This window comes from Carassius carassius, chromosome 48, assembly GCF_963082965.1.
Source record: "Carassius carassius chromosome 48, fCarCar2.1, whole genome shotgun sequence".
Classification (NCBI taxonomy): Eukaryota; Metazoa; Chordata; class Actinopteri; order Cypriniformes; family Cyprinidae; genus Carassius; species Carassius carassius.
In genome coordinates, this window is record NC_081802.1 from 16,440,849 (window position 1) to 16,462,744 (window position 21,896).

The window sequence follows — 21,896 nt, forward strand, 5'->3', positions numbered from 1 at the left end:
GTGTGGGGGGTTCATTAACTGCGCAAATAGAATGGACATGTCTGTTGTATTTGCTACAAAAGTCACTTACTGTGAACGCATCTTTTGAAGAGGAAAGAGACGGATAAGAATTAGTGAGACACTTAATTCCGAAGTCATGCACCATTTTTAACAGACTTAAAAGGGACAGTTCACGCAAAAATTAAAGTTCAGTTTTTTTACTCACTCTCACGATGTTCCGTTTTGTTGAGGAAAATGTACAATGACTGTTTGAGAGACATTTCAATAAGGTTTTTTTTTTTTTTTTTAAGTTTTTCATACAATGAGGGTACATTTACACAAAAAGAATTTATTAAAACAGAAGAGTTTTTCCTTTGCGTTTTTCATGTACAAACATGTAAAAACAATCCCCATTCACATGGGTCCGCAAAAACTACAAAAAAGCTATATTATGCATGCCATGCCAGTAGTTGGCGTTGTCACTTTGTAAAGAAACATTATATGCTTACAGACAGAAGACGTAATATGCATGCGCATAATGCCTCTGTTTTCACAAATTCGCATTTTTATCATTTATGCAGAGGTGATAATGGTATTGTTATCAAAAACTTTAACTTTTAACCCCCCCCCCCCCCCCCCCCCCCCCCAAATGCCATTGTTGTGTCAGTGAATGCCAAAATACATTTAAAAAAATAATTTTTAGTTGAAAACAGTGAGTTCTAAATGGTCCCCGAAAGTCAATGTTTTGTACCCCATTGACTTTTATTGTATGATGAATCATTCTATCTAAAACGAAAAGTCTTACAGGTTTGGAACAAATTGAGGGTGAGTAAATGATGACGAATTTTTTTTGTAAACTATCCATTTAAATGGTGCAACAATATGGAGAGTGTAGTGGTATAGTGCAATGAAAACAAGCAGTGGTTACGGCTCGATTCTTCCGGATAGCACAATCTCCAGTCTAAACAGTTTGTCGGGACACACTTAAAGCTCTACAATAATGCATAATGACTTCTATCCCTAAAAAGATGAGCCTTTCATGTTGGCGAGGATGAGGGTGTTTTTTTGTATTTTTTAGATCTTTGTAAACCAACATTACTTTTCGCGATTCACGTTTACGGAGCCCTTTGTGTTTTCCCCATGATTCTCAAAAAAATAAACACAGTATGATTTCGATATGTACAAGATAAAAGTTACAAAAATAGAAAGGTCATGGTTCTACGTTCAGGATACTGCTGTTTACGATCTGTTCTCATTCTAATAACAGCGACAATAATAGTAATATAATAGTGATAAAAATATTAAAAATACAGACAGAAAAATCTAACTTTCTCTGTAGAAAAACAAAACAAAACAAGGACTCCTAGTGCAGATGCGTAGCAATGTAAACCTGGTCCTACGACTATGTCAAAAGTTACAGAGTATATTTTTAATACATGTATTATATAGAATCATATATATATATATATATATATATATAAAATGGAAAAGCAGGTCATTGAATCCTCTCACAGAGAGCGTTCACATCATAGTTTCTACGATGGTGTGGGTGGGCTTCATCAAGCCTCCGTTCCAGTTGGGGTCCAGCGGCTTCGCCAGCTCGTTGCATTTGGGCTGGTACTCCTGAGGGCAAGAACTGGCTCCTCCCTTCACAGGTGCCGCCACCGCTTTGATCCTCTGGAGGGAAATGTATAGCGACATTATAGGCTTGTTCGTTGGTGAAAAACCTTTTTGTCGTTGGCACGACTGACTCACCTCTATAAGGGGTCCATCTGATTGAATGATTTTGATCACAACCACCATTGGTATGCAGATCATGGACGTGAGGGCAAGGGTCCAGCCGACTCCAATAGACCAATCCGGGTACTCGTAGACTTTGTTGTATCTCAAGGGTGTGTACTTGACCAATGAGAAGACAAAGCATCCCTGCAGCAGAAGACAAAGCAGGGGTCACAAGGGCACACTCAATCCAACCTCCAATACATGAGTACCGTTGCCCATTACTGTGCATGAGTTGCTCACAGACTAATCAAAATGACCGATTAATCAAAAACTATTTTAAATGGTGAATCTCACTGAATATGGTAAACAACTGTATCCATCCATCCATCCTTATAAATATTTAATTTATTATTAATACATAATTTAGCTATTTGCTATACATTTTATTATTAATAATAATAATAATAAATGTTGCTTTATTATTGATTAAAAAACAAATAAATGGCATTGTTTATTATTGTAATTTAGTTGTTTATTACCTAATACTAAATTTGCTATTTATTTCTTTTATTTAATACATGATTAAAAAATTTATTTGCTATTTAATAATAACGGTTATTATTGTTGTTGTTGTTGTATTAATTTTTGAAAAAATATAGCATACATTAGCTATTTGTGATTTTTTTGTCTACTTATTTGTTTTATAATGATACGTGATTAAAAAGCATCAATAAATTAACTTATATCCTATTTAATGACATTTAAATTGTATTATTGATAATGTAATTATCGTTATTTATGCATTAATCCATAATGCATACTATTAAATAATAATGTTTGATAAAAAAAAAAAAAATTTCTATTTAATAATAATAATAATAATAATAATAATAATAAATATCTTAAAATAGGCTTCTTTATTTCTTTCTGCAGGTAACTTGGTAGGTTGGTTGGTAGGTAAGTAGGCAAATTATGACATAGGCTTCTCTTTGTAAACCAAGTTTCCAAAATGATTAAACAGGTTAATACACTGCAAAAGAGGTATTTAATTTAATGGAAGATAAAAGTATATGGCTATATTGTACATAAGTAAGGGATTTTTCTCCCTATAGTCCTGTGATCTTAACAGAAAAACGACACTCGTGATCTCATGAACACTAATCATGCATTCGTCCTCAGCTCCTTCCATTCATTCTGTTGGCCAAGCAGATGGTCACCCCATCTGGAGCTCTGTTACAGTGAGATGGGAGCCGGATTTTTGCAGCAAATCCAAAGCGTAAAAGCAGTATTTACATGTGAAGCCATGGGGGAGGGTATCAAACTCAAACTGCACTGAGTAAAATACTTTCATAGGACTCCTCAGCGTGTCATTTTAGGAAACATACAGTGTTAGTGGGCCTAACAAGATCTGTGGACAAGCACTTCTCACTGTTTTTATAAACACAATGCATCTATAGATAGGCAAACTACTAAGTTACCCTGTTTTGAGGACTCTTTCTTTAACTAAAAAGAACTTACCACACACAGAAGAGGTGTGATTACAGTCCAACTCCACTTCATCCAGGGGTTTGGTCTGTAACCAATCATCTCTTCAATCGCATCATAGAAATTATCAGCGCCTGTGAAGAGGAAGAGTGTTTTCAGGTATCACATTCAAACACATTATAATCCTTATAGACTGGTCCACATAGACTGATATATTTTATTGCTTTAAGATGGGAATTATATTAGCAGTTTGTTCCTTTTTGTTTGGGGTTGGTTGGGAAAAAATGATAACTATTGAACTTTTTTTTAACTGTATTGTGCAAACAATGCAGTATGATATCAGGACAATCCCCCATATTTACCAATATATATATATATATATATATATATATATATATATATATATATATATATATATATATATATATATATATATATATATATATATATATATATATATATAAAACTTTCAATGTCTTAACCTGAATCTACCTGCATGGGTTTAAGCCACCTAAGCAGCAGCTCTTAACAAGAGAAGTTGGCATGCACTGACATATTCATGACACATTTAAACATAGAAATCAAGGTCATGACAGTAGGGAACAAAGATATTAGCTTTCAGAACTACATTCAATTGTACAATAGAAACCCTGATTTTGGCACTAAATCGTCCTAATTGACCCACACTCAGTTTAAACAAAGTACCACACCTGAGCATATTTCACAATCATTCCTTTCATAACAAGTAATTTGTCAGCAATAAGGGCTTTGTTTCATCTCCCAAGAAAAGAGAACTCATTTGCTGGTGTGCTGGCACTTTTCCATCAATAGGTAAAGAAATACTGCTTAAAAGTCCAAATTAGGAAGTTTTTGTCAGCGAGTGGAGGTGTTTAACCATAATGATGAAATTAAATTCTAAGTTAAAAAGTGCTAATGTAATGAACTATAGGTAACATGGTTGCAGATTTAGCCTTTATCTGTTAGCTAGTTAAAGCCACGTTGAAATACATTTATTTGTTTTCTTTTTTCACTTTAAATAGCTGTAACAGGGTTGAATGGCTTAACAAAAGTTAACATTCAATTTGTGTTTGGAAAAAAAAGAAAACAAAAAAGACTGAAAGTGATATGTGATCATGATGTAAAAGGGTACAATGGTGTTTTACTACTTTTGTATAAAATGTTTAAAGATCATTATTAGTAAATGTGGAAAATTGAAAAATTATGCAGTAACAGGGTTACAGATTTAGGCTAAATTACTCTGTTACTCAACAGGGTGAGCTAATTAGGGGTTACATGTTGATTTTTATTTCAAAATCATTTACAATAAATAAACATCATATTTACAATAAATAAACAGACACATTTGCTTGATCTTTCTTTTTCTTACAATAATTTTGATAGCCTTGGATAAAAATAAATAAATAAATAAATAAATAATAATAATATGATTAGTAGTATTAATAAGCAGAAAAGTATGCAGTAACGGGGTTGCAGATTTAGTCTAAATTACTCTGTTACTCAGCAGGGGGCAAGCTACTTAGAGGATACTGATTTTGTAGATAAGGATAAACTCAAGTTTCCAATAAATGAAAGATACTTATGTTTAATATTTTTCATGAATAATAATTTTGGTAACCGGGTGGAATGGCATAATGAAAAAAAGTCAACATTCAATTTTTGTAAAAAAAAAAAAAATACAAAAAACAAAAAACAAAAACAAAGAAAGAGCCAATGAGGTCATGCTGCAAATGGGTCCAAATGTCTTCTTTGTTATAAAATTTTTAAAGCTTATTATTAGAAATTAGCGGGAAAGCATGCAGTAACAGAGTTGCAGATTAATTCATTAGTCTAAACTACTCTGTTACTCAGCAGGGGCACACTGGTGAGAGGCCAAATGTTGATTTTGTAGTTCTGGATAAACTCATATTTCTAACAAAACAAAAGATACATTGTTTGTCTTTTTTTCTTACACCAACTTCAGTAACAATGTTGAATAGCTAACTTATTCCGCCAACACACTGAGAAAACACAACTTTTAGATTTTCAGTGCTAAACTCTGCTCAAGGGTATCATAATTACAAGAATTACATTTTGATATGACAGGGAAATCATGCAGAAACAGGGTTGAACTCAAAACTCAAAAATCATAAGTTTTTACATTTGAAAACATAACAGGAACACGGTTTATTTATTTTTTTAAAGCACTGGCCAATTTCACAGCAATTTGTACAATATTAATGGAAAGTGCCTGCTCCAGTACACCATTATGAATAAAAGTCACATTTTCTGTAAATTTTTCATTTACTTACCATAAACCCAGGCAACAGCAATACATTCAAAGAATGCAACCCATAAAAGGCACACGCCACTGGCTGCATAGTAGTCAAAGAGTTGAAATACGTACATGCCACCCTGAAAATCAGACATAAAAAAAAAAAAAATATATATATATATATATTTGAATTAAAAAAAAAAAAAACAAGAGTAGGAACTGGGTACATGCTATAATTGCAAAGCCAACACAATGGAGGACTGTTATGAGCAAGGATTGGCTAAACACTTGACTAGTTTTCTTTTGGCATTTGTTGCACAATGCATTCAGGGGTGACATAAGACATTATGTCATGGAACAAATGGGACACTGTGTGGCTCAAACCACAGAATAGCATTCCCAGTTTATCACTGTTCCAGGGCTTAGCAATCAGGGGCCGAGATTTGAATAGGCCCAAAAGAATCTTAGATGTGCATTGTTGGACCAGGCAGGATCTCCTAGTATAGCAGTGTGATTCCTCTGTGGAATTCTCACTGCTCAAAGCAGGTCAGGATGTCCATAAAAAGACATGGAACTGGGAGTGATAAGGTACTGCAGGGAGAGGAGGCCTCTTCCTTATGGGAGAGAGCATGGGCAGTAGATTTGGCATGAGTCTGACGTTCTTGATTACAGGAACTGAGGGTTTGGTTGAGGGCCACATACTATCAAATGACAATGTTACTAAAATCCTAAAAGGAAAACATATGGTGCCTGACCATTCAAATAAGCTGCATTTGATACAGTCTTTATTTAGCCAAGAGAAACCAGCTGGTCCATTTTGTTGGCAAAGTGGTAAAGACCAGAATTAGTATGGATTTGAAAGGGAAATGCTTCGTAAATGAGTATTTGACTGTTGTACTTACCTCGGTGACCATGGTAAGTCCCAACAGGTAGCTCACAAAACAGACTATAGCAATGAAGATTTCACGCCGATAACCCTTCCTTAGGAAGGATGGATACAGATCCACTAGGGAGGTGATCTGCCCTTCCACTTCAACAAACTGGGAAAAGAAAAGAAACTGTCAGCACAAACTGGTTTCTTGTTTGCTAATTCAAGTTGAAAGGGCAAAGATTTCATATTTTGAGTGGATATTATACAGTACAAAATGGCAAAGGAAGAAAGAAGCTAATGGGATACTTGTGCCATGTTTTATAATAAAAAAATCTACTACGAGTATGAGGCTTTTTGTTCATTACTATTAGCTTTGAGGCCAGTGCACAACAAAAATAATTTTAGGAGATACACATTACAAATAATATATTTTGTACACTAAAAATGCTGTCTAAAATGAGCATGCACTTGCCCAATACCAATCATTGTCATCATAGCCTAAAAGGTATTACTGTAAGTACAACTGTACATAGATCCCCCTTTAATGTTATCCAGCACAGCTGCATGAATATTATTTTAGATACTCAATTTAACAGTCCAAGTACCACACCCTAGATTAGTGTACCCCCTGGATGTGGACGGACTCTTATTTAGCAGTGTTCAATTTCACTGGGACCAAGAAATATGAGAGCACAGGACTGCTGTAAGGTCAATTAGCTTTTTTTCCTTGCTTAATTTGTTATACTCATCTGTTGTTGGATTTACAGAGCTTTTTAATTCTTTCAGAAATCTTTAGAAATGATCAAATAAAATTATAAATATTAGCTGGTTATATTATTTATTTATTTTTCATTTAATCTCTGTATGATCTTCAAAATATGCAAAAAGTGTGAAAAAGTGTACTAAAAGCTGTTTAGCATCACAGTTTTTCATTTGATACTCACCTGACTGTCGAGGCCCAACAGCAGAAGCATGATGAAGAAAAGAATTGCCCAAAATGTTGGAAGTGGCATCATACTCACAGCTTTAGGGTAAGCAATGAAGGCCAAACCAGGACCTATTGGGAAGAGAACAGAGAGGGGTGGGGAAGTGGAGAGTGTACAGTTAGCAAGGCTAGCAATTTGCACATTTTGATCTATGCCGGTGTGGCGCGTTTTGTTGTCAGCACAGACCAAAAGGAGACATGAAAGAAAAAAGGAGCGAGAATCTAAATGACAATGTTATCAAGCCAGGCAAATTTTCTGCCAGTGGTTCACTGCAAATCCAATGATTGTTTCAGTGCATCTTCGAAGTTAGCATCTTGAGGTTAGCCTCAGCTGTTTTGAAATCAAGAAAATGTTTCATGAGCGGTGTGATATTTCTAGGTGTGCACAATAAATATTGGCCAATAATTAAAGCGCTTCTCCTCAGTAAAGCCGATTCTCTAATCAGCGGTTAATTCCATCAGGTGTGTGATTTCTCATAGAGCAGCTGTTACTACACAGAGCCGTTGTTAACTAACAAGCTGCGCAAATCCACATTTATTGTCAGTTAACAACAGCTCTGTGTACTAACAGCTGCTCTATGAGAAATCAAGCACCTGATGAAATTGACCTCAGATAAGAGAACCGGCTTTACTGATGAGATGCGCATTAATTATCAACCAATATTTACACCCCTAGATATTTCCCATGTGTAACACTACAGGTTACATATTCAACACTACATAGAACAACTTAAAAGGTAACATACAAACACCTCAATTTGCTACTGCAACATAAAAAGTAGAATTCAATCTATTCAACAGAGGTTAAATGCAAATACAATCACAATACATATATAATAAAACCATGAAACAATGACCCACATACCATAATGTCAAAGTACAATAAAATGCACTTTACACAGAGTCAGGTTGATGCATCTATGACTGACCACCCCAAAATATACTTCTCTTTTCCAAAAAGCTTATTTTAGCTGCTTGACATTTGTAATGTTTAGAAATGTATCTAACCAAATCATCCTGAAAGGCTCCCTGATAAGCAACCCGTGGCTCCATACAACCAAAACCGTACTGATATGCACGGAAGTTCAAGTAAAGTTTAGGTTTGTATGTCTTATAAACAAAGTGATAAAGATGTATGCTTTGTGCACCTCGCTTGAGCCAGACATACCAAAGTCTGCACAGGGGAGGGCCAAAGCATGAACAACCACAGAAGACTATACATTTGGAAAAACTTGAGATTAAATGGCAGTCGTTACATCAACTGATCTCTTTCACTATGAGACTTACTGAAGATGAATCTGAACAACATGTCTTAAAGCAATGTGAAAGATGAAGAGCCATTCTGAGAAACAACTGACATGAACTAGATGGTCAAAAGTATATATACACCAGAACATCTCACATATATGCACTTGTTGAACATTTATTTTAAAACCATGAGCTTCCATTCGTTTTGGGAAGGTGTTCCAGTAAATATTGGAACAAGGATTTGCTCCCATTCAGACACAATTAATGGGTGACTGAGGTCTGGCTCACATTCAATGTTCCAGTACATTCAAAAGGTGCTCAATGGTGTTCATGTCTGAGCTTCTTCCACAACAGTCTCAGTAAACCAATCTGTCTTAAGGAGACTGCATGGTTGTATACTTCATTGTAGGCACCTGCTTGTAAGCAAAGGGTGTAGCTGAAATAGCCAAGCATCTGAAATATATAAAGGTGTCAATATACTTTTGGCCATGTAGTGTGTCCAGATTAGAAAAAGGAACTAATCAGAACTGACTTGGCAACCTTAGTCAAATTGCATAGTTCTCGAGGACTTAAACCCAAACTCTCCATAAGCATGTTGTAAATTGCCTCTATCCTGAACTTGGCACAAGATGCTCCTTGATTAGGGTCACCAGTGGAAACGGTCTTGAACAGCAGGCGATGCTGTTTCACACAACAGCTGATTCTTCACCATTAGTGAACTAGGACTTAATGTTCCCAGTGGCTCCAAGAACAAGCTCTTCTCACAGTTCTTCAGTGGACTCCAAGCTAATTCCGCTTCCCATCGAGAGACCTTCTACATTTCGCAAATTTATTTTGGTTTTATCTGATGAATGACAAAGAAGAATCCACATTTTAGGCTTTCTTTTTAGTTCTCGGACCTAGAACTAGTCTTATTGGCTACGAATCGTAAATTTTCCCCGCCGTTTTCCCTACAGGGTTGACCAAACTTTTTTCGTGTTGTTATTTGCAGCAGCAGTGCCCACCATCACTGCTATTTGACCCTCGTACCTGACTCTGCCACATCGGCTATGTCCACCCCTTGCTCTTGTGCCATGAAGCCCAGGACGGAAAATATTGCGAAGCCAGACACAAAACTTGTAGCGCTGTTCAGGCCTCCCAGCAGCAAACAGTCCCTATGTCACACATATGTCATGGAGTTTGTTAATTAACACAAAGGAACCCTACGTTCCCACTTTGCCCGTTCACTGGACTAAGCCCCCCTCCCACCCCGGGGTGTTGACACACACCTGTAGCAGTTGTATTTGTACTTGTTGTAGCTTCCCAGTGACGTCATGGCTCCAAGACAGATGGCATAAGAGAAGAAAATCTGTGTCCCTGCATCGATCCACACCTAGACACAAGACGCCAAACCATTTTCTGACTGACAACATGAATTAAGCAAACCCAAATATTTGCATGTGTTCAGCCTCTCGTAGGTCCTCCAGAACTGTATACACCATGAAGGACTAATATAAAATTTTCAACAACTACATATCATGTTTAGATTTCTAGCTTTCTGACTGAGGCCATCATGAGCTTGTTTATGTTGACTCTTTTGCATATCTTGGGTTTCACTCTGTAAACTTTACATCTGAAGTTTATTCTGGTTTTAAGTTGCAGAGGGTCAATGGTGTACATTATGTTGACAAGTGTAAACAGCTCTTTTCCTGCTGAAAAGTCCATCTTAGATGGCTGATTTATATTGGTTAGTGCTGATTTAGTAGCTAGAGAGCTGGTGGACTATCATAGTCATGGTGTACGCCAGCAAAACCTAGCTTTGATAGTCGGTCGAATGATATTTGGTCTTTCTTTTGCAGCTAGTTGACCAAGGTAGTCTTGCTGGTTAAGGTAGATAAGCCTGATGGAGTCCAGTGCACAAAACATAACATACGCTTGGAACCAACTATGTTGCTCTTTTCAGCAAGGTTGACAGCTATAGAAACTATCTATGTGGTGTGGAATTAAGTTTTGGTAGGTGTATAATAGTGTAAAGCCTTTTGATGTAAATAAATGAGATCTTACCTCTGGGTCTCCAAGGCGAGTCACATTTGGGTACAGATAAAATTGGATGCCCTCGGCTGCCCCAGGAAGAGTGACACCCCGTACAAGCAGGACAATTAACATGACAAATGGAAATGTTGCTGTTACGTACACAACCTAAGCAGAAAAGCCAAGAACACTGAGGTTAAATGTAATGCTTTGGTTGTATGAAAACCCACAAACTTGGCTGGTGATTTGACAATTAAAAAATCTAAAGCAGAGCTTTTTCACAGGACTTTAAAAGTGAACATGTAATTTACAGCCTAACTTCACTGACAGTTTTATATTGTCTTTTGTGGATATGTTTTTTTGATCAACTGTTTTCCTCCCATCGTTTAATGCTTGGCTTGGCTAGAAATATTATGTTGACCACAATTCCGAAAACTACATCAAAACATTATTTGCATTGTCATGACAAATATGCAGACTGTCACCAAAAAATAAAAATAGCTATTGCTAGCATTGCTATACAGCAGTCTACTGTTACAGTGTTGTTGGCAGAAGTCATGATAAGATTAAAAAATGCATGCACAGGGTGAATGTGTGCCCAAATCAAGAGGTGGTGTCTGCTGATTGACTTTACAGTCTCTATTAGGAAAGATGTGTGCTATAGTTACTATTACTGCTGATAACCAGGGAATGACTGCTACAGTATGTTTATGTTGACAATACTGGCTAAGGTAGCATTCAAATTTCCCTAGCTACTTATAACTCCAGTGACATTGTAAAAACTATTTTTAGTAGATCTTAAATTGACTGAAGAATTTGTGTTATGCAACTAAGCTCACCTTCCCAGTGGACTTAACACCCTTCCAGATGCAGAAGAAACAGATGACCCACATAGCGAGCAGACACAGAGCCAGGTCCCATTTAATATGACCCACCTGCTCGATACCATCTGAGATGCTGAGGACATTTCGCCTGTGTTGGAAAGAATGTTTGTTGGTGAGAAATTCTTATGCTATGACAAATGACTTAACTACACAGGAACAAGTTTGTATGTACAAATCAGAACAAGAAGCCAGTCATCACAGAGCAGGTATAGCAAACTCCTGGAGGGATACATTCCTGCAGACTTTAGCTCCAAATCTGTGCCACACCTGCCTGTAATTTCAAGTAATAGCTCAGATATGTTTGATTAGGTTTGAAGATGAACTCTGTAGGATACCTCCAAAGGAATGGTTAGATACACATAGTCCAGAAAGGTTCTGTGACATGCCCAGGTATGTTTATGGATAAATTAATGGAAAACCTATTTTCTGTTCCAAAATGGGATATACAATTCAGGGTATGTAAGCAGCCATAGCAACTTTGCTCTGAACACAATCTTCTCCAGAGTCATCCGTGTTCACCGTGAACATACACTGACAACTTCCTCACAGTTTGCATTTCGGCTTACCATGAGTAAGCAAGTTTTGGGTAATCATCTGAAAGTTCAGGATGTGTGTGATGGTAAGTTAATCTTGCTTTCTGGAAAACACCCCTGCCAAAAAGTTATAATTCCATCACTAGCTTTCTGCTAGATCAGGTGTGTGCAGTCCTGCTTCTAGAGGGCCTCCCTCCTGTAGAGTTTGGCTTTAACTTTCTCGATCACACATTCTTGAAAGATTCTTGAAAGATTCTTGAAGACCTTAAGGTGTGTTTAATTAGGGATGGAGCTAAACTCCATAAATATTGGTCTTCAGAAGGCAGTCTAGAGATCTAAACCAGGGAAGGTCAACTCTGTTCCCAGAGGGCTACTGTCCTGCAGAATTTGTCTCCATCTCTAATCAAACACATCTGTAAAATCTAACCTCTGTCTTCAGGATTGGTTGAATAATACCAGCAGGTGGATAGAGCTAAACTGCAGGAAGGTGGCCATCCAGGGCCAGAGTTGCCCATCCTTGCTCTAATTCCTTCGCTCTAAGTTTAAAGCATTAGCACTATTTGGACTGCTCCTCGGGACCCACTGTTCGGCCGGGTTTAGGTAAAATAGGCCTGAACCTGGTAATTCAAGTCTGCAGAATTACTTTGGAATGAGACTGCAGCCAGTAGTGTTGGAGCAGGATTGTCTCTAAACTCTGAAGGATAGGGGATCTCCTGAATACCCCTAATCTATAGCATATATAGCAAGTGTGCTGAAGGTCCAATAAGATATTAAAACAAGAACATTACTAAGAGGGTAAAGGAGCTTCAAAGCTTTTGGAAGTGATTTAGGACAACTGTACAGATAAATGAGGCAATGTCTCTGGTCCATAACCCCACAACAACTTCTCAACTAAATGCTGATAGCTGGATTTGGATGGCTTTCAAAGTACAAAACAAAATTGTACTAAAGTAATGAGTACTTACTCCCAGAACTCAGTGACGGGGGAAGTGAAGTTAGCAGCATTCGCAGCCACCCAGAGTGTCTTGTTCTTGCGGAGGGTATCCTCCACACAATTTTCTGTGTTCCATTTGTTGTTGCAGCTTGCCCAGGGAAGCTCTGGCTGAAAGCACTGGAACAGGTAGTACAAGCCCCAGGCCAGAATCACAATGTAGTAGATGTTCAGCAGAGACACAATCACTATGGATGCATAGCCGATACCTGTATAAAGAAAATAATTGTGACTTAAGCCAATGGCACACTAGACTGACTCAGCACATGGTAGTTGTGCCAAGTGTTTGCAGTTTGTTATTATAACCTTAATGAATGCAATGAAAGGAGTTGTGCTCTAGTGGAGCATGAGAATGGATAAATAAGTGATAAACTTCTATGAGACCTTCTTATGCTTGCTGTATAAACAAGGAATAAATTGTCCCGAGTGGGAGGAAAGTGATGTAAGACATTGGTTTAGAGATTGAACTGTGTAAATCAATGTTGGCCACGCTGAGTGGAAAGCAAATCAGACCAAAACTCTCACCTCATTCACTGGCAGAGGGATATGGGTAATTCAGCAGTTGCATGTAATGATTGCTCACAAGTAATCACTGTTTAAATAAGTAATGTATCCATGGTCAGAGGACATTTTTGTAAAGTTTGATATGCTCTTTGTTATATAAGAGATATTTCTATGGAATCTATGTTTTTTTTTTTCTTTTTTTCTAGCAAGTAGTCATTTAGTCTGGGTTTTGATTAAAGGTAAAGTGGGTTGCTCTTTGTGGGTCTCGAACCCGCAACCTTCAGTTTGCTAAATCCAGCTTTAGCCACTAGACCACACAAGATGAAGAGATGTAAAATTATACAAGCTACTGGTCATGAGCAGCTGTCCTTCTTAGCCAATACATTAATTGAGCTGCAGATTTGACTTTGTCTCTGCTACCAGCCAGGATGAAAATTAAACTACTACAATTCCCTAGAGTAGTAAGAAAACAGACTGCAATTAACAGACTGGTGAGATTAAAATACACCAATGGTGACTGCTTTAGGACTATACAACATGTGGCAAAGACAAGTTTATCTGCTTTGGTCTACATGGATATCTCCAAAGGAAAAAACAGATGCTGCCATGATTATATGGGAGCCCATAATGAATAATGTATTGGACAATGGGAATTTATAAATTATATTTAGATATTTAATATACATGTAAAAGAATTTTTGAAAACATAAAATATGTGCTCTATTCATAACTGCCAGTAGATTGCCTGGTCTAAACCTAAAAAAAATGGTTCATGTAATTTGCTCTGAGAGGTGAGGAAGATTGACCCTTACTGCTATTTCTGTAAACATATATTTTTTTTCTCTGGCATTAAAAGGGGTATGTATTTCCAATCAGACACCCAACATGAAAGCTGTATGCCTAGCACAGCCTATCTTCAGATACAGCTGGTGGTATCTGTGACACACCTCCCACTCTGTCCTTGCCAAGGGGTCAGAGTGGTTGGCATGACCCCATTTGCCCCTGCTGGTATATATGGTAACTACACCAACTGACAGCAAAAACCATAGTTCTCCATTGACGAAAGATCAAGATACTTGATCAAGAAACTGACCTGTAAAAATGGGGCAAAGTTTCTCCCAGCAGGTGATTCCTCCTTCAGAGGTGAACTGACCAAGCGCCACCTCCAGGAAGAATACAGGCAGTCCTCCACCAAACAGGAAAATGAAGTACGGGATGAGAAAAGCACCTAAAAAAAGCCAAGAGAAGACACACTTGATTCTGTCAATTATTATATCCTATTAACTGCTGGATTATTGTTTAACTCATTTCTCATGGAGTTCATCCAGTACAGCGTAAGGCTTTGACACTTGCTCTCATTCTCTTTATGTACATCTGTTGTTGTGAAGAAAGTGAGTGTTATGAAAATTATATGCTGGTGACGGTTGCGGAAATCTAAGGGTACCTTTTCAGAAGATACTGTAAATGGAATATCTTTAATGTGTGTCTAATTTCCAAAGTTAACACATGACTGATGTTGATACAAGGCTGTATTAATAATTAAGCCTTAAAAAGACTATGTCTTGTTATGTCTTATGTTTTACATTATTCTGTGAAATAATCTCTCTTCCATGTAACAAAAGTGGGTAGTGATGCATGTGGTCAGACTTTAAAAGAAAAAAGAAAAGAAAAAATGCACCATGAAATTAGTCCATAGGACTCTGACAAACAGACCAGTTATTCACTCTCAAATCATATTTGCATGCATTTAATTGAAAATGCATTGTGTTTGGGATACAAGAAAACTCATGATGTTGTATGACATGAGTTTTCATATGTCTTCGAAAAACTTTATGGTAGTTTTTTATACATTTATGAAATTTGACAGTTTAATCGTTATCTTGCGCTCTACTGAAAAAGAGCATTTTCTAAACATTTCTGTGTGTATCCTAGAGAACATGATTATCATTTGGGTTTGAAACAACATGATGATGAGTAAATGAAGAGAGAATTTTTATTTTGAGTTGATTCATCCAACTGATATCCTCTGGGGCAGATTCAAGAAATGATGAGAAATTAATTAACTGTCACATCAGTGTTCAAAGTCCAAAAGTATCAACAAATAAGCTCACCTCCACCATTCTTGTAGCAGAGGTACGGGAACCGCCAAACGTTGCCTAAACCAACAAAGCCCCCGGCGACTGATAGAAGAAAGTCAAGCTTGCTAGCCCACTTTTCCCTTTGGGGATGTTTTCCCTCTGCTTCATCCTCTGGCCTTGTGCCTGGGCTCTTTCCTGGGGAGGGTTTCAGAATGTCCTTGTGGAAGTCCTTTAGACACTGAAGTTTCTCCTTCTGGGCCATGCTATAAAGAAAACAAAGGGTCAGAACTCCTGACTGAACTCCTGCGGCCTTATGTTCTGATGTCAGAAAGATTGCATTTAGTTTGCAAAAACATTTATAATTAGTTCAAACATAAATAGTTCATTTAGAACAGTAGCTTTTCCGTGTGTGAGAAATGTTCACGAGAAGATTTTGTGATGTTCACGTGATTAAAATAACAGCACCTTTGTGTGGTTTCAGCACAGGAAATCTTCATGTACGACACAACTGCTAGCAAGTATCATGACAACAAACCTAGTCGTAAAAAAGCGATAAGATTCATAACTTTTTTTGTTGTTGTTGTTTGTGAAGTGTGTCTGTAGTCAACACAAAACCACATAGCCAATGAGTAAGAACACACATCAGCATTTAACACCAAAGACTGTAGTTTAAAGTCAGTATAAAAGCAAAATGGACACTCTCTTAATTCATGGCCTGGTCTAGGGCTATGCAAAAAATCTAATGGAGTTTCCCCGATAAAAATTGCTTCCCGGGGTTAAAATATACATTTCTTTGGCAGGGTTCCCTTGGTAAAATTTGAATTTAAGGGGCTAAATGTCCCGTTATTGGTATTGTCACTTCGACCCGCGGACATGAAAAACAACCACAGACTTGGCAACACTGGTTGGCATTTACTACAAATAGCCGTAATTCACTGACAATCTACACAAAATCTATTTTAAAATCGCAGCCGATTCTTTGTCGATTTTGAAAGCAATTTTGTTTTAGTTGTCATTAGACTACGGCTCTGTCTAGTAACTGCCGCTCCACCTGAACCAGTGTTGCCAAGTCTGCGGTTGTTTTTCATGTCTGTGGGTTGAAGTGACCCCAATACCAATAATGTGATATTTAGCCCCTAAAATGCGAATTTTACCAAGGCAACCCTGCCAAAAAACGTATATTTTAACCCTGGGAAGCAATTTTTATCGGGGAACCTCCTGGAAATGCGCTTGGGCTAGTTTTGGACTAGTTTTGAGAAGCAACTGGGCAGGATTTGTTATGAAAACCTGGCAACCCTGATCTGAACGCACGTGCTGGAGATATACTTTGAATTACAGGAGCGTCTTTACTGATGGGATGCACATGAAAATTGCATTCGATTTTTTGCACAGCCCTAACCTGGTCTTATTTTAATATTGGTTGACTATAAATCCTATCAACACAATATATTCAGTTGTTTTGTCAAAGTAAATTCATATTTATATTATAAATTGTAATTGATATTAGTGAAAAACAAGTAAGAAAATTTTTGCCCTTAAAATACCTGTTTCACTCAGAAATACATCACATTATTGTCCAAAAAGGAAACTCAAATGCAATCATGTTAAAAATTCCTCAATTCATTCACTGCAGTTTTGCTGCAGAACTGGTATGCGTTTATCTTGCCCAAGTCCTTTTAACTAACACAGTGTTTACGCTCTCAGGATTCTATTCAAGGATGGAGAAATTATGTCAGGCTTGGCGTCTTCTGTTTCAAAGCACGAGCCAAACTTGCCATGGAGCCCCTAAGATGAATCCCAGAGAGTAAGATACCAAAGTCAACTCCAACATCCCTACCCTTTCCAGAAGCTCTTACAGCTTGGCAACGCTTGAACAAACCATAGCCCCACTGTGAGGCCGGTTTCTTCAACACAAGCCTGCTTTTTTCCCTGCTCTCAAGGAGACGGAAGAAGAGGGGGAAGAAATCTGCGTTGTGTTAGACAATCGATAAATACACGTACATTCTCCTTTCTGTAGCTTTACTAAACATACGACTTAATAAACATGCTAACTAGTGTGGCAGCATGCCAAGACTCCAGGCTGTAGCGGTTATCCAGATACCAGTTTGATGATGTTTGTACATCTAATGTTCATTTAAATTGATCTTCCGGAGGTTTCTTAAAGTCTAATACATTAAAAGAATTTGGGTTTTATATCTTTACAACACTAAATAGTTCCAATTTAACTGATGATTCTCTGTTATATTTTTTTTTTAAATTTAGCACAGAATCATTAACTTGGAAACACAAGACTCTTTTGGGAAATTACGTTCATCCGCTTTAGGTAGGTTAAATCTTTGTATTTCAAAGGCTTGGGAGCTTGTTACAACTCAAACACGGTCTGTTACATAACTAGAGTGAAATCCTCCAGACACTTTCCATTTCCATTCAAAACACTGTGGTGACAAATTTTTCTGGCTGAGAGTCAAAAAAAGCAAACAACTGGGTTGAAAAAAAAATGTGTATTCAAATTGCAAGGTCATTTTTGCCCACAAGTTGGTATTACTTTAAACGTCAATAAAGAAATTCAATTTTAAATACATTTCTGATCTAAGTTTCTAATATCCGACACTTTAACTGACCCTTTTCCCATTATTCACAAACACAAACATTCCCTCAAATTAATGCACTGCCTTTCACTTACATTTCTTTCATGGCTGAATCCAATTGGTCTGTGTTGTTCTCTCAGCAGACACCATACCTCTGACCACACGGCCCCAATCTCTCCAGGGCTCAGTGTAAGCCGAGGTGACACCACGGCCCGCCCACAGACTAAGACAATTAAAAGCAATCAGTAGATTGGTCGCAGCTTTGGAGCAGCGGATAACCCAAGCATCGGTTGGTTCGATGGTAAATTTCCACTTCCCAGAAACATCAGAGATCTATCTGAAACTATTTATGCTAGTGGCGTCCACTTGTGGCAATCTGAGCCGCAGACATGACAAACAAGAGCATGTGGACGGCACACTTGAACAGCTGATGGTTTCCAGGCTGTTGTCATGCCTCCTGCCGTGAATAGCTTTTCATTTCAAGACAAACAGCTTAGCTTAACATAGTTTGAAATGTAGTCAAAGAACAATTATATACATTTTGTTAAGTGGTTTGAAGACGGAGCAACATATTTGACTGACTGAGAAGTCTGACTTAGATTCTGGATCAGTAGGGAAGCAAGAACAAGGCCCAGTGCATTTAAATGTGGCGAGTAACAAAAGGCTATTGTACGACTTGTTTCCCTCAGCCTTTTGCATTTGACAGCACAGCCATGATAAAGGGACAATGGCGATTTGTGCTCATAGGACCATTCTATGAATTTTGGATCGGGTAATTTGTTCAAAAATACAGAACAAAGGATCTACTGGCATTTTCTTTTGCATTTTTATCTTACAGTGTTGGAATCCTGTGAAAACTGTGACACATGGCAGCTTACTTTGGGACACTGACTAAATATGTTTGATTCCCAAGCAGAAACAATAGAGCTGAATCGCAACGAGCTGGTCAAAACTTTCAAGCATTCTTCAATGGAAGCTGGAGCAGCTTAACTCCTGAATCCACAATCAGTCACCTCCAAGAAGCTCCTAACTGGAAATGATTTGTTCTTCCGCATCTATAGGTCACATAGCCTGTGGCCACAAGGGATTTGTTGGCCCATCAACTTTGTCATCTCAGCTAAGTGGCAGGAATGGCAGGATTGCTTCACTCTCTCCATTGTTGAGGGAGACTTCAGGTCTGGAATTGGTGTGAGCTACTTGGCTCATTACATAACGGTCCCTATTTTAGAACCATGTACATTTCCTGAGTGCTCTCACATTAAATTTCTTCCTTTCCGCACTCGTTCCACCACATAAACGGAGATTGGAGCGTTAGAAGCACACTCATAGCCATTTATGTAAACCTCATAATGTAGCAATGATGCATGAAACTGAAGTCATGAACATTAAGGTCAAGTGTTGACAGCAGAGTTTGATCCTCTTGTACATTTAATCTATGACATGATGCATTGGTGCACCAAAATGAATCACTGGAAGTCAGGATGCTTCGGTTGCATCATGTTGCAGAGCTATAGTCATGGTGGGACGATGAGGTCCCACTGTCATCCTCAAAAAAAAGTTTGCCATTGCCTCCTTGCAATGCTCCTTACTAAAATATAATGGCATCTATTTATTTTGATATATACAGACTTTTAAATCAAATAGAGATATACACCTCCAACAACATTTTATTACTATTATAATTGTAATATTAATGCTGTAAATACAATAAATGTAATCTCATTTGGTAAATATTTAATTTTTTTGCTACAAATGTAAATCTTGTCCTGTAAGCTGACAAGTTAACATTGACGGCTCTAAAAATATTTTTTGTTATTTCCTTATTTTTAAATTAAATTTTCAATATATTTCCAGGCACCCACTTTTAGTCTTATAGAGATCCTTGGGCCCTATATTTGAAAACTCTTGGCTCATTATAACTCATATATTTGGAAGTCATTATAACTTTTGATTTCTTGATTCCATCTGCTGGATGTGAAATGTACTTAGAGTCCAAAGTCTAAAGTTGTAAACTCAATTTTGGCCAGAGCTGTTTGTTGGCAGTCATGACACAGTTTCGGCTTTGTTAGCGGATCTTTCTTTTTTATTGACATCAATTCAAAGGTAGCTCATATTTGCAGTTCTCTTTTATGACACTAAGATACAGACAACACAATGAATAATTATTTAGCTGTTTTTTATTTGGCTTATTATCTTATTATTTAGCTGGAAAAAATGTGGCTCTGTCCCTAACAGTGCGCTAGGTATGCAAGCTGACGTGTGCACACAAACCTAAAATCATGAATTGTGTTTGTTTGAGCAGGGACCGCGAGTGAGCTGCTTGACTTCCGCATATCCCCTAAGTAGGCTACTAGATGAGGTGAACCTGTTTGCGAGAGACGACTTCACAGCTTCACTGTCAGCTTATTTGTATGAGGATGCCGGTCCAAACAAAAAGCTATATTCTGTTTGACCGGCTCGTAGCTTAGCGTCGCGTATTTAATATGAAAAGAATGTAAGGAGCAGGTGTCTCGAGACGGGGTTTTTGAACTGGGAACGGTATTTTTTTTTAGAACAGAGGAACTTCTGACAACAGTGTAGCGCGTGTTAACACGGGGAAAAAACTCATCAGAGACGGACACAAGAATGTAAACGGCGCCTTAGAATCGTTTTAAACGCCATTCGCGCTGCTTTCAGTTCCATTTCGTTTCGCTGTTGAACGCATGAACGCGTCCTCGCGTGAACCGTCGCCAAAGACCCCAACGTCACCAACCAACATTTGATTTCTTCGAGGAGGCGCATCCGTATTACTGACTTTCGCAGGATGTTGCATTTTTTCTTCTTCAGAATGCATCTAACAGGTTGTTGACGCAACGTTCTACAATTGCATCTTGTGTGCTAAATAAATAAACAAATAATAATAAATAATTGTGCTTTAGTTAATCCGCTTGTCACTGCTGGGGTGAATGTCTCAGGGGTTTTTAAAACCCTCAGTGATTCAGGTTTGCATCGACAGACATCAAGCTGTTTATTCTTAACTCTATGCAGTCAGCACACAAGTTATATTTGTCTGGAGTGTAAGAAACTAAATGACAAGTGACAGCATCAACACAAACAGCGGTCTTTGCAAAAGGCTATCAAATCATCATAAATCATAAAAACGAATTAAACGATTATATCATTAGACTATATATTATGGCTATATTACTATAGGCTAAAATATAAAATGAGCTTTAAAATAATAACATTAAACAAAATCCTCTAAATAAACAGTTTACTTCCTGGATCTCTTAACAAAATCTTATGACAACTGAGACAAGATACTTAATTTTAAGTAACGATGGGGGGATGACTTAAAAACATTGAAAGAAAGTAATATATATATATATATATATATATATATATATATATATATATATATATATATATATAATAAAACATCAGTGGTATAGCATCAGTGCATGATGTTAAATCCAAAGAGCAATAATGCGAAATAGCGTTACCTTTACTGTTTATTTCCTTTAATTCCTTTGAAGGGCTCGTGTCTCTTCTGTATTGTGCGGCTGCTCGGTGCTGAATAGCAGCGGCAGCGGTACATTTAGTTTATGAGCTTCTTTTTTCTGACCTTTGTCTCTCAACATGGGTGACCATTAGACATCACTTGTGGAAAAACACCGGCCTGCCTCCCGTGCGCGGCAGCAGCGCGTCTTCTTAAAGCGCCAGCTTCCTGGGTTCAGAAAAGCGCGCCTCCAACGCGCATCACCGCC

At 37.6% G+C, this 21,896-nt stretch overlaps 1 protein-coding gene across 2 annotated transcripts; it reads right to left on the reverse strand.

Annotated features, from left to right (window-relative positions):
• Positions 1 to 42: 42 nt before the first annotated feature.
• On the reverse strand, positions 43 to 21,834 carry slc6a6b (solute carrier family 6 member 6b). Of its 2 annotated transcripts, none has more exons than XM_059543488.1 (14): positions 21,633 to 21,834; positions 15,596 to 15,825; positions 14,578 to 14,712; positions 12,955 to 13,189; positions 11,412 to 11,544; positions 10,606 to 10,740; positions 9,831 to 9,934; positions 9,592 to 9,716; positions 7,274 to 7,386; positions 6,361 to 6,498; positions 5,496 to 5,598; positions 3,220 to 3,320; positions 1,735 to 1,905; positions 43 to 1,656 (listed from the first exon to the last, which is right to left on the reverse strand). In XM_059543488.1, exons 2-14 carry the CDS (start codon positions 15,822 to 15,824, stop codon positions 1,501 to 1,503), a joined length of 1,878 nt encoding a protein of 625 aa, XP_059399471.1. In that variant the 5' UTR covers position 15,825; positions 21,633 to 21,834; the 3' UTR covers positions 43 to 1,500. The 2 variants fall into 2 exon arrangements, with proteins under 2 accessions (XP_059399471.1, XP_059399470.1); XM_059543487.1 differs by lacking the exon at positions 21,633 to 21,834 and adding an exon at positions 18,246 to 18,380.
• Between the last annotated feature and the right edge of the window lie 62 nt (positions 21,835 to 21,896).

Bases quoted from the DNA above. Each gene is read 5' to 3' on its own strand.
- slc6a6b (XM_059543487.1), bottom strand. The intron at 7,387-9,591 runs GTACGAGGGTCA...TCTTCCCAATAG, and splicing joins AGCCGATGTGGCAGAGTCAG to GTCCTGGTTTGGCCTTCATT. The intron at 1,657-1,734 runs GTGAGTCAGTCG...ATTTCCCTCCAG, and splicing joins CAGATGGACCCCTTATAGAG to AGGATCAAAGCGGTGGCGGC.